Source organism: Nyctereutes procyonoides, unplaced genomic scaffold (assembly GCF_905146905.1).
Source record: "Nyctereutes procyonoides isolate TBG_1078 unplaced genomic scaffold, NYPRO_anot_genome, whole genome shotgun sequence".
In the NCBI taxonomy this organism is placed as follows: domain Eukaryota; kingdom Metazoa; phylum Chordata; class Mammalia; order Carnivora; family Canidae; genus Nyctereutes; species Nyctereutes procyonoides.
The window spans coordinates 10,433,811-10,447,884 of record NW_026575035.1 but is presented as its reverse complement, the minus strand read 5'-3'; the positions used below and the strand labels follow the sequence as shown (position 1 = coordinate 10,447,884).

Below are 14,074 nucleotides of genomic sequence, written 5' to 3'. Positions count from 1 at the left end.
CCACAACATGCATGGGTTGAAAATGAACCGCCAGTGTTAGTATTTGGAAGGTGGGCCTTTGAGAGGTGATTAGGTCGTGAGGGTGGAGCCCTCATGAATGCGATTGGTGCCCTTATAAGGACTCTAGAGAGATGCCTCACCTCTTCCACCATGGGGAGACAAGGGAAAAGATGGCTATTTATGAGCCAGGAAGTGGAGCCTCACAAGACACCAAATCTGCAGGTACCCCAATCCCAAACTCCAGAACAGTGAATAACAAATTTATGCTGTTTCTAAGCCTCAGGCTACGCTATCCTATTTCAGTAGTCCATGGGATTAAGACACTATTATCATCATCCTCTTTTACAGATGAGGATACTGAGGCTTTTAGTGAAGATGTGAATTCAGATTTAACTCAGGAATCTGGGCCCTTATCCTATATCGCCCTTAAATTTTTCAAGATCTTATTTCCTATGCCATTCTAATAGGCACTAAAAGCAGCCATGCACCATCCAGACACAATTCCTGATGAAAAAAAAAAAAATTCCTGATACAAGTGACCATACTCTGTCATCTACATAATCTCTGACTAACAGCTCCTCTTTTTTTCTTTCTGATGTTCTAGGTTGGGTAAGTGAAATTAAAGCTTTTCGTATTCAAATTTCAAGTGGAACATTTTATAAGATAAAACTTCACTAAAAATCAAAAGGAAACGGTGTTTGTTGGCAGCAAGCACCAAAATCTAGGCACTGAAGGTCCAATGAGTAGATCCTAACAAACTGAACGTACTCAGGAAATGAAAGTTACAGTCTTCATAACTCTCCAAGGAGAACATTCCACCTTCTCTTAGAAAGGCTGTAGGAAATCGATCCTCAAAATCCATTGCTGGTGAGGGAGCAAATTAATACAACACCTGGGGAGGAAATTTGGCAATATTCATTGCAATCTCATTCCTGGGAATTTATCCTACAAATACCTGGCACACAGGAGAAGTGATGTATGCATGAGGTTATTTATTGTAGCATTATTTTTAACGACTAAAAACTGGAAAATGCCTTTCAAATAGAGACTGGTTAAATTACAAAATAGAATTAAATGGAATGTTACATGGTAGTTAAAAGAAGTGCTTAAAGGCATGAACTCTGAATTGTTTGTGGTTAAGTACCGATTAAGTTCTATGTAACACGAAGCGCAGCCACCCTAGGTCACAAAATCCTCAATTTTCGAGGATTTTGTCAACTATTTTCTTGGCACAGCCATTATTAAAAATTAAATTACATATACTTATAATTAAATAAATATCACAAACAAATAAATATTCAATTCATTACCTCCTAGTTATCTTACTATACTTATCTATGTCTCGACTAGGCTATTTAGGTCTAAATATCTGTATGAGAGAAACATTATATAATGGTACATGACTGGGCATCTTCTCCCAGATTGGTGTTCAGTATCTTCACATTGTTAGCTTGATATCAGCCATGGTGAGATATTTACACCTCCGAAATCGGCAAATTCTACAGATTGGAACTTCTTTCTTAGCCACCACGTGTTATATATTATCAGCATACCACCAGTATGTGTCTTCTGTACCTCAGTTTTGCATCTGTAAAATCAAGATAATAATAGAACCTACCTGATAGGGTTGTCATGAGGATTAATGAATTAATATATGTAAAGTATGAGAAGAGCATCGATATAAAGGTTAGCTATGCTTTGTATTATTATTATTGGCACAGAAAGATCTCCAAGCTATATTGTTACATTCTTTTTAAGCTGGGAGAAGTATGTATAAAATGCTACCTTTTGGGTATAGAATATTTTAAACAAATATTCATAGTTTCTTACATAAAGAAGCCTTGGAAGGATGCACAAGAAATGAATCAAAGTGGTTATACCTGGTTTGTCTTTGATTGGAGAAATGGGGTGTTGAACTTGGGTAAGAGCCAGACTTTTCATTGTGCACTGTATTTTCATTGAATTTTATGTTTTTAGACTATGTGAAGGTATTGTCTACTCAACATGTGGCATTAAAAAAAAAACAATTTTCTTTAACCGCCCAAGCATGTCCTCCTCATCCACTGTAACCAAAATACTATGGAAGGCACTCTGTAAGGGTCGAAAGGGGCATGGATAAAGGAGAGATCATGGCCCCTACCCTCCACAAGTGCGTGATCCACCTGAGGAGATGAAAGCACAGAGACCCACCTGGAGAGGGGAACCGACCCTGGGGTACCAACACTATAGGGCCCTGCACATCATTCATGATTAGAATGACATGAAATGGCTCTTTCAAGATACTTACCCTGTTGTATAAGGGATGTTTATTCCTCCTAGGTTAATACTTTCACATCCAACAATGAATAGGGTTGAAAAACACAGTAAAGACACACCACTGCAGATCATGGCTAGTTTGGCAGATTCTCTTGCACCAAGTTTCAATTTCTTTATAATGTAGCCTCCCAAAACGATACCAACACCGGCACTGGGAACAATAATGACACCTAGGGAGAAGAAGGGAAGGACAGGATTAATTGAAGCAACATACACTATAATTTGTTTTCTAATTACTCTGTTTCTACTTAGTTACTAGCAATCAAGGTAAAGAATAAAAAATACTGTAATCCATAAATCTTCAATGTGTATGATTTTATAGTATAATTTATCTTCAACACATACAACCAACAAAGGACTCATATCCAAAATGTAAAATCTCATATCCAAAATGTAAAATCACTTTTACAAAGCAAGAAAATAAAGACAAGCAACCCACTAAAAAAGTGAACAACAACAACAACAAAAAAGTGAACAAAACTTGAATGGGTCTTTCGCTAAGAGGAAATCCAGCTGGCCAATAAATACATGAAGGTGCTCACCCTCACTGCTAACAGGGTAATACAAATTAAAACCATAGTAAAATACTACTCTACACCATTTGTGTTGATAAAAAAATTTTAAGTCCAATACTACCACATGTTGGCAGAGATATACATAGAGCAATGGGCACTTTCTACACAGCTGGTGCGATGCAAATTGAGACACCTACTTTGAGAAACAGTTTGGCATTATCTGGTAGAGTCAAAGACATATGCATCCTATGACAGGTAATTCTACTATTGGATCTATACCCCAAAGAAATTCAGGCACATGGGGGCCCAAAGAAGTGTACAGGGTATTTGAAGCATCATAATGGCCAAAAACTAGAAATAAACCAAATGTCCATGACTAGATACATTGCATGTTGGAAGTTCATATATGAAATGCCATTGTACAGCAATAAAAATGAAGAAATATAATAACATACAACATCCATTTGTGTGATGGATCACACAAATACCACGTTCAATGAAAGAAGCAAAACAGAACAGATCACGTGACATGATGGTATTTGTAAAAAGTTCAAGTGCAGGTAAAACTAAACGATTTGTTTAGGAATGCATATCCAGGCAGTGCAACTATGAAGAAAACTGAGTGTCATAAACCCAAGACAGTAGGGGGAACAGGTGGTGTCAGGAAAGGACACAAGGGGCTCCTGGAGTCCTGAAAATACATTGTTCCATGACTGGGGTAATAGTTACACAAACGTTCACTTTATGGTTATTCAGTAGCTCTAAATTTTGATCAATGTATTTTTCTGTGCATTATATTTCACAGCTTTTTAAAAAACTAAAAAAAAAGTTATATTCCCTGCCCCAACAACCTTATAATCTAAAATAGAAATATATAAATTCGAGTACAAGAAAACAATTATACAAGACAGGGAGAATACAGGGAAAAAAGCATCAGAGCCTTCCATGGGAGAAATCAAGGAGGGCGTCACAAAAGTAGCAGTATTTGTACTGAACAAAGTATGAAGAGAAAAGTAAGGTGAAGACTAAGACAGGACAACTATGTCACTAGAGATCGTGGCAAGAGCAATGTTAAGGATGTTACTAAGGAAGAAGCCAGACTGCAATGGGTTGAGATGAGGATTTAGAGATTAGAATTCAGACTCTTTCCAGAATTTAGGCTATAGAAGGAAAAACAGGTATGGGTCTAGAGTTAAGAGTGGAGTCAAGGTAGAATTGGAGCTTGGGGAGTTTGTTTGCTAAGACAGGAGGGGACTAAGCATATTTATATGTGAATAAAAATAGATGAAAAAGGAATGGAAGTTTGAATGTGGGGGGAAAAGTTTATCTAAAGCCAAGGCAAGATCTCTGAGAAGGCAAGAGAATATAGAATTAATAGCACAGATGATTAAGTTAGCACTGGATGGGGAGAAAGAGAGAGAGAAAGACCCCTTGGTTCAGGCTGGGAACAAGATGGGAGAAAAGGGTGGGGGATAAATTAACAGGTGAGTGGTAGCTCCTCAAATTGTAGTTTTTCTGTTTCCTGTTTTTTTTCCATTATTTTGCAAACATTATGTAATATACATTGTAATAGAACACTTGAAAAGCACAGAGAAGGATTAAGAAACAAAACAAAACATATGCCTAACATTCTGGCATATTTCACTCCAGTCTCTTTTCTATGCTTTTTTTCCTTCAAGAATAGATAATATTGTATAAATTCTTTTGTTATACAGCTTTGGCTTTTATTTCTGGGTTGTTTTTTTTCCCCCTGAAAACTGAACAAAACTAACTCTTGGGGACGCCTGGGTGGTTCAGCAGTTGAGCATCTGCCTTCGGTTCAGGGCGTGATCCCAGGGTCCTGTGTTCAAGCCCTGCATCAGGCTCTCTGTGAGGAGCCTCCTTCTCCTTCTTCTACGTCTCTGCCTCTCTCTGTGTCTCTCATGAATAAATAAATAAAGATCTTAAAAAAAAATACCAACTAACTCTTGGAGGAAAGGGATATGGAGAACTTTAAATATAGCCAAGGATTAGAATAATCATTGTAGGAAAGCAAAGTGAGTGCTCAACAAGAATATGTAAAAGGCTTTGCAAATGGGGAGTCCAGTGGGTCCAGATGATATTAGATTTCAGAAGTCTGCAGCTGCACCAGTGTGCACGGTTGAATGGCTTGCTCCAGTATGTTCAGCAACCCACGCAAAGGAGCAGAGAAGGATTAGATTAATCTAAAACCTGAGCTTTGCCTGGCAACCTGTGTTCACTTTGTAATCCTCACCACAGTCCTGATTTTATAAAATCAATAATGGCCTTTTTATAGATGAGGAAACTGACAGCTCAGAGAAGTGACTGGCCCAATAGTGCACACAAGGGGGAGAGAGTCTGAAGGGAGACTGAGGTCTCGGATTCCCAGCCCAGCGCTCTGTCCATATCAGCACAGATGGTTCTAAGAGTAGAACTAACAGGTCCCTGGAATCTTTTAGGTAAATTGACCAGAGCTCTGAGCTTAAATGAGCTGGTTAATAAAGTATCATCATCATTAATGGAAAGTACACATGCTATCTATACGAATAAATAGGCAAAGCTTTGCCTTTAAAGTGAAAAGGATATATCCATGAAGTTCTTATTCCAGCTGAACAATTTATACTGTTCTAGCACCCCAGGGTAAAACAAAACAAATCTCCATGCTCCTAGCTCAAGTCCTAATTTAAAAGCAATACAATTTATTTGACTATGCATCCTAATTAGTATTCAACTCTTAAAAACGGTAAATCTATCATCAGTCAATATGAGGTTGGTTATAGCAGAGTGAAGTCCTTTTACATTTTTTTTCTGATATCCCCTGCCATCTAAATCCCACTGTACTATCCAAACAGAAATTCTGACCACTCATCATGCTAATCTGTATATCACTCAGATCTCCAACTTAATTAAGAGACCCAAAGGTTCCATTGTTAGAATATGAGGCATATGGGATGAATAGGGGAGATGTGGTGCTGGGCAGGGGAGTGGGAGACAACAGTAGAGCCTTCTCACTGTACCTTCTGGAAGCCCTCAGTTCTGGGGAAACCAGATAGTATAGACAATGGAGGAGCAAGAAGTTGGTTTCCCACCTACCGCCACACTGTTCTCTAATCCTCCCCAACTTCCCCACTTCCTTGTGAGAAGAGCGAAATACAGGCATCCCTGCTTTTTTGAAGCTCACATCACACCACTTCACATTTATGGAAGACCTAAGTACCTGTGTTTGCTAACTGAAAGAAACCCAAAGAGGATTTTCACTTTTATGACCAAGAAAAAAAAAAAAAAAAACCCACAAAGGAGACCAGTGAAAATGGCATTCAGCATTTGTTTTGCAGCAAGGGTTTAAAGGGGCAGTGAGAGTGGCCCTGCCAAGCTCCTTCCCTGGCAGCTACACTCACCATCTCAGCATCAGGCCCCACAGCTTTGAACTGTGCTTTATCTTGATTTAGCTTGAGCATCATTAAGAAGATGTTCCAAAGGTATCAGAAAAGTCTGAGAGAGGTTGTTTTTTGAGTCTGGGAATGTTCAACATTTTTTTTCCCATATAAATTCATTGTAATTGCTTCTCTGCTTTATGCCATTTCAGCTTCTGAAAGATTTCACTGGAACATGACTTTCAGATAGCAAGGGAAGCCTTTTTATATAAGATGGGCTCTCCTAGGATGCCTGAATGGCTCAGTGGTTGAGCATCTGCCTTCAGCTCAGGTCGTGATCCCAGAGTCCTGGGATCAAGTCCCATACAGGGCTCCCCGCAGGGAGCCTGATTCTCCTTCTGGCAATGTCTCTGCCTCTGTGTGTGTGTGTGTGTCTCATGAATAAATAAATAAAATCTTAAAGAAAAAAAAAAAAGATGGGCTCTCCCAGCAGAAGCTCGTCTGCCAATCCCCATGTCTGGGTTCCAATTCACCTCACTGTCTGGTGCTCACCTCTTCCACGACAGACAACATCCTTCTTACTGCCTCTGCTCCCTATCCAGCCCCTTTCTCAGCCCTTGCAGGATGGTTCTGCAGTCCCTGAGTGTCTGTTCCTCGCATCCTCTAGTGGCCAAGACGCCGATGGGACCAACAGGGCACCAAACAGTGGATGGGGGAAAAAGCATCAAGGATTTGTGTACGAGGGAAGAGGGCGGAGGAAATACCTAGAAATACCTGGACTAAGACCAGGGACCCAGCCTAAGGTACAGGTGGGAGAGGACAGAAGCAAAAACAAATGCACATAAAAAAAAAAAAAAAACAAAAACAAATGCACATGCCTAAGAGATTAATGCAGTTAAGAGTACAGGCCACATGGATGTAGTTCCTGAGTTCAAATCTCAGCTCTGCTACCTACAAGCAATGTGTCCTTGGACAAATTTCTGAATATTCTCAGGCCTCGGACTTCCTTATCTGTAAAATGTGGGTAAGAATAGTATCTTCCTTGGACACCTGGGTGGCTCAGTGGTTGAGCATCTGCCTTCGACTCAGGGAGTGATCCTGGAGTTTCAGGATCAAGTCTCACATCGGGCTCCCTGCATGGAGCCTGCTTCTCCCTCTGCCTACCTCTCTGTCTCTTTCTTTCTGTGTCTCTCATGAATAAATAAATAAAATCTTTTTGAAGATAAAGAATAATTTCTTCCTCATTATTTGTTAGGTTTAAATGAGTTAAGACATATAAAGTGCTAGGGACGCCTGAGTGGCTCAGTGGTTGAGCGTCTGCCTTTGGCTCCAGGGCCTGATCCCGGAGGCCCAAGATCAAGTCCCACATCAGGCTCTTTGAGAGGAGCCTGCTTCTCCCTCTGCCTGTCTCTCTCTCTCTCTCTCTCTCTCTCTCTCTCTCTCTGTGTGTCTCTCATGAATAAATAAAATCTTAAAAAAAAAAAAAAAAGACCTACAAAGTACTTAATATAGGGGAACCTGCCTGGCTCAGTCAGAGGAGCTAACCCCTTAACTTGTGAGTTCAAGCCCCACGATGGGTGTAGAGATTACTTAAACAAGTAAAAACTTTAAAAAAAAATAAAGCGCTTAGAACAGTGTCTGACCCCGTAGGACACACTTAATAAATGTTGGTGGTCATCACCATCAGAAGTATGAACATCATTGTTATTGGCCTAATACTGAGGAGTTTAACATTTGCACAAACAAATATATTGGAATTATAATAAGGCAAAATTTCTACATGCTATTTTATTAGATTGAATTTAAACTACTCCTAAGGGTCCAACTAAACCTTTATGTGTTATTTTTATAGAAACCTTTATTTAGCTACTATGTGCTCTTAAACACATAAACCTCTGTTAGCTATTTAGTTACTGTGTGTATGTATCTAAAGAACTCATGGCTGCATTGATTAACTGTTGGCAAAGCAGAGGATCCTGCTTTACTTCATAAAAGGTCTGTGAACATCCTATTGTTTTCCAGTTAGAAATCTTTTATCTACTTATTTATCCAAGCAAATTGATATGTTAATCGTCCTACTTCATTTTTTTCTCTTATATCAAACACTATTCCATAATATTCAATTTTGAAGTTTTTACTCTGAGTTGCAATACTGCTTGTCCTTATAATAGATAGCTTCATGAAGCCAAAAGGTCTTTATGAAAAATAATATTCACTGAATTACCAAACATTAAAGCTACTGGTGAAATTTTTCCTCTCTACTTTTTGTCAGTATGTAGAAATGATCTGTATTGAAAATAGACACATAAAATACACCTACACTCAATGCATAATTTGGGACACACAAAATATCTTGAACTGAAAAAGAGGAAAATGAGATGAAGTGACCCACTCATCATCAAGAATGTTCTAGGCTCAGGGAACTTCAACTGTGCAGCTACTGCTATTGCTAAGAACAATAATTTGCTTTCATGGTATCCAGGGCTCACCCCTGTCATGAGGCCTGGCACTGTCTGTTGTGTTTACCTCCTTCTTCCCTGCTAGACTGTAAAGTTTTTGTGCATGGCAGGAAGTACATCTTACATTATATTTATACCTTTCTTGCACTTACCAGGACCTGGAAATATATAGATGAAAAAACATACTTTGTTATTTAGAATTTATTATGTAAAAACTTCAGGTGACTTATTAATTTCAGTTTTCAATTATTCCTGAACTAGGCTATACCATATTTCACAAAGAGGGAATCTAAAATCTAACTTCGGATCAAAATAAGCTGCTAACATCAGTTTAAAACTGGGAGGCACTAAATGATGCCTGCAAAATTTCACTTATCAAAATTCTGAATTGAACATTAATTAGCAAAAGTTTAACTGCCAAGTCACTAAAGGTGACAAGGCATATAAAGTCAACAGCCCTCTGAGAACTCGTTTCTATGATGAAATAACAGTGGTACAGAATGTAGTGAACTAACTCAGAATCTTAGATGTCCTCATGCTCTTTTCTTTAAATTCACTGATCCTTTTTATGTATTTCATATCCTAAGTTTTCTTTAGTTAAGTTGAAAAATAAATGGCTTGCAAAGATAAGACTATGTATCAGTCAGGAAGAAATATGATTGTAAGCTATTATGACTTTGAGGTTCTGCTGCTACCTTGGGGAAAGGCCACTAGGCACAAGGTGGGAGGGTGGACAGAAAGCAGAATGAACATCCAGAAAAGAGGGAAGTCTGGTTCATTCTCATTCATTCATTCATTCATTCTTTCTCCCTCTCTTTTACACACACACAGGTGTAGACTATACAGTACATACTATGACATATAGTATCCCATCCCATTCTCAGAATTGTATAAATTTTGAGTTGCTTTGAAACAGAAAGTGTCTTACAATCAGAAGTATCTTAGTCTATGTCATAATCTAATTAAAAGCATTTTCCTTTCTGTTTTTTTAAAATATTTTATTTATTTATTCATGAGAGCCACAGAGAGAGAGAGAGGCAAGACATAGGCAGAGGGAGAAGCAGGTTCCCTGCGGGGAGCCCAATGTGGGACTCAATCCCAGGACCCCGGGATCACAAAAAAACAAAAGACAGATGCTCAACCGCTGAGCCACCCAGGGAACCCATCATTTTCCTTTCATAATAACTCAAAATCATGGTGCATCTTCCAATTAATGGTATCTTAGATTGGAAGGTATATAGCTTCTTTCCACATCACAGAGGAGGAAATATCTAGTGAGTGATAGAGCAGAGAAACAAAACTCAAATTCATTTAACTTTTCCAAAGACTATGCTTCTAATCTTATAAAAGAAAATAAGTGTTTTCCCTATCACCTAGAGTAAATTATTTTACCCTTTTAAGCCTCTACCTTTCCTTGCAAACATTTTCTATAGGAAATAAATATCAAGGAAAAAAGAGCAAAAGTGGAATATAAGAAAAGAATTTGTTTAAAATGCTAACCTTGAGGCTAGCAAATTTTAAATGCCCTGCGAACATAAGTATACATTTTCACAAACTATACATAAATCCACAAAGTGTCACAAAAGCACAATATATGTCTTTCTCTTTCATATCTCAATATCACCCTTGTGAAAAATATCAGAAATACCCTCATAATACCTATGATTAGCTGTATCATTACAATATACTATATATATGTGTGTGTGTGTGTATATATATATATCTTTTATAATTCAGTGGCTGTTTTAAGACAGAGAACAGACTGTTTTTCATTAAATTCACAATATTTCATAGCATAACATCTAGCAAAATTATAAAGTAGGGGTAACAAAGCATAGAACCATGCCCTGTTTGTCTGGATTAGGAAAAGCAGCCTATATGTATTAAACTGAACAGCCACCAGTTCCTGAAGAGAATCCTATGGGCCGGATGGAAGAATTTATAAGAGGTTCTTTTCAGAATTCTCTGGAGGCAGATAAGCTGGCAGGATAGCTAGTTTTAATCAAGGCTGCTGCAGACAGCCTGTCTCGAGTTTTGCCCCTCTGTAGCTTCAGTTAGATGACAAGGTGCCAGAAACAGACCTCTCTGACCACAGCTTCCTCTTCAACTATCTGGTGACAACCACAGTGCGGCTCAGATGGGGACCACTTGCATCCAACCAACAGAGAACGCTCTGAAATTTCTAGCATCGCCTTGCTTGAATTACTAGTAAAACAAAAGCTTCCAATGGAATACACACATCCAAAAGCCTCCACCTCCATGACTTCATCACGAAGATATCAATATAAAGCTCATATTTAACTCCTATGAAGGCAAAGGGGGCTCATTCACCCAGAATAGCACTTTCTTCAACTCTGCACACAGGGAGACACTGTACAGTAACTGGAGGGAAATATGAGATTTTCAATCTCAGGAATTCTAGGTCTCCGGAGCACTGGCTGAAGGAAAGGTAATAAAAAGATACATTCAGCAGAGAAAACAACCACACTTCTCATTTCAGGTTTTTGCAAAGGTCCGGCTACCACAATACATAAAAGCAAATGCCAAGCTGTGTCATGAGAGGGATTCAAAAATCGAATCAAATTAATATTTCATCTTTTATGGCTCAGAAACCTAAGTGTTTTCTGCATCGAGGCAACAAAACCACACAGGGCAAAAGCAACTTAAAACGATGAAATGCAAAAATTGGATGTTTTCTTCCATTTTTCACCAGCTCTGGGTGAAAACAGCGAAAGCTTGAACCAAATTACTGCAAAAGAGGAAAAAGCCTCTTGTAGAGGAAATTTCACAGGAGAATAATGAAGTCTTGGTAACTTTTCCAGTTATCAAAATAAGCCCCAAGCAAAGACCTCGGTGTTGAGTTACTGCACTTAGTTTCCGTTCACAGAGGCAAAGCCTACAGATGTGGGCTGGTGCCAAATGCAAACCCTCTTTGGAGGCCCTGCGGGCAAGATCTTTTTTCTGTCAGCAGTTCTCGACTTCTCGCCTTTCCATTGTTGTCCAAATCCAGTGGCTCTGGTAGCTTTCCCACTGAGATGGTTGATCGCCATTACGCCCACTAATAGCTGAGCCACAAAAACCCGACAAAGCTATCCCTCCCCTGGGAGAGAAGCAAGCAGATTTTTAAAACTCTGTTTATCTGAAATTTTGAGACAAACTTCTAAACACCTAACAATACTTGTTAGAACACCCTCTGCCCCCCAGGGGCCAAGTGGAGATTTGCTCCTCAGAACCGTTTTAATTCTACCAATTTCATGAGGAGGACCAGAGCAGCCATTTACTAAGAATAGGCAACTCACTAATCAGAATGTTCCTCTTTTCCTTTTCTTTTTTTTTTTTTATTTACAGCTTCACTGAGGTATAATAACGTACCATGCAATTCACCTACTCAAGCCTACAATTCAATAATTTTCAGTATATTCTCAGAGATACACAACCAATCTCATTGTTAGAACATTTTCATCACCCCTCAAAAGGAATTCTGGATGCATTAGCTATCACACCCATTTCCTCCCTCAACGCTAGACAAACCACGAATCTACTTTTCCATCTCTATGGATTTGCCTATCCTAGCTATCTCATAAAAATGGAGTCATACAATACATCTGTCTGACTTCTGTCACTTAGCATAATGGTATTTTTAAGATTTTAATTAATTTATTTCAGAAAGAATGCAAGGGAGCAAGAAAGAGGAGAGAGAGAGAGAGAAAGAGAGAGTGCATGAGTGGGAGGAGGAGCAGAGGGAGAGGGAGAAGCAGACTCCTTGCTGAGAGCAGGGGACAATGCAGGACTCAGTCCAGGGACTCAGAGATCATGACTTGAGCCAAAGGCAGATGCTCAACCAACTGAGACACTCGGGCTCCTCAAGCATAATGTTTTCAAGGTTCATTCGTATTGTAGCATGTATCAGTTACTTCATTCTTATTTAAGGCCAAATAATCCATTGTACTGATATATCACATTTGATTTACCCATTCATTAATCGATGGGCATTTGCGTTGTTCCTATTTTGGGCTATTATGAATAATGTTGCTATGAATATTCATGTTCAAGTCTTTATGCAGACATATGTTTCATTTCTCCTGGATATATGCCTAGAAATGGAATTTCTGGATCATATGGTGACTCTAGTTTGAGGAAGTGCCAAACTGTTTTCCGAAGTGGGTACACCATTTGACATTTCTACCCGCAGTGTGTGAGAGTGCTAATTTCTTCCAATCTTTAATTATTAATATCACAGATAATACTTGATTACAGTCTTCTGAATGGGTTTAAAGTGTATCTCATTGTGGTTTTGATCTGCATTTCACTGATAACTAATGAGGTTGAGCATCTTTTCATGTGGCCATTTATATATCTTCTTTGTAGAAATGTCCATTCAGATCTTTTGCCCATTTTCAATTAGCTTATTTTTCTTTTTATTATTGAGTTGTATAAATTCTTTATATATTCTAGATACAAGCCCCATATCAGATATGTCTTTTGCAAATATTTTTCCCCATCGTGTGGGTCGTTTTTATTTTCTTGATGGTGCCCTTTGATGTACAGAAGTTATTAATTTTTTTTAAATCATGTAATTTGGGATTGCTTTTTTTTTATTTTTATTTATTTATGATAGTTACACAGAGAGGGAGAGAGAGAGGCAGAGACACAGGCAGAGGGAGAAGCAGGCTCCATGCACCGGGAGCCCGACGTGGGATTCGATCCCGGGTCTCCAGGATCGTGCCCTGGGCCAAAGGCAGGCACCAAACCGCTGCGCCACCCAGGGATCCCCAGAAGTTATTAATTTTGATGAAATCCAGTTAACCTATTTTTTCCTTTGGTTGTATTATCTGATCCTGGGTTACAAAGATATGTCTATGTTTATTTCTTTTTTTTTTTTTAAGATTTTGTTCATTTATTTGAGAAAGAGAGAGAGCACAAGTGAGAGAGAAAACACGAGCCAGGGGCGGGGATGTAGAGGGACAGAGGGAGAAGCAGACACCCTGCTGAGCAGAGATCCCAATGCAGGGCTCCATCCCAGGACCCTGGGATCATGACCTGAGCTGAAGATAGACGCTTAACTGACTGAGCCATCAGGCGCCCCTGCCTATGTTTATTTCTAAGAGTATTATAATTTTAGCTTTTACATTAAAGCTTTGATCCATTTTGAGTTAATTTATATGGTATGAGGTAAGGGTCCAACCTCATTCTTTTGCATGTGACCAGCTATCCCAGCACCATTTTTTAAAAGACTATTCTTTTTTCATTGAATGGTCTTCATATTGTAGTCGAAAATCAGTTAACCATAGATATATAGGTTTCCTTCTGGACTCTCAATTCGATTTAATTGATATTTATGTTTGCTTAAGTCAGTACCAAACTGTTTTGATTATTGTTGCTTTTTATTAAGTTTTGGAATCAAGAAGTC

At 38.8% G+C, this 14,074-nt stretch overlaps 1 protein-coding gene across 4 annotated transcripts in view; it reads right to left on the bottom strand.

The window, feature by feature from the left end:
* SLCO5A1 (solute carrier organic anion transporter family member 5A1) overlaps window positions 1-14,074 on the bottom strand; it is a 139,107-nt gene that overhangs the window by 28,465 nt on the left and 96,568 nt on the right. For all 4 annotated transcript variants that reach the window (XM_055318171.1, XM_055318173.1, XM_055318174.1 and 1 more), the window contains one exon: window positions 2,288-2,486. In XM_055318171.1, the coding sequence (XP_055174146.1) occupies window positions 2,288-2,486 (199 nt within the window). The remainder of the gene's footprint in view (window positions 1-2,287; window positions 2,487-14,074) is intronic.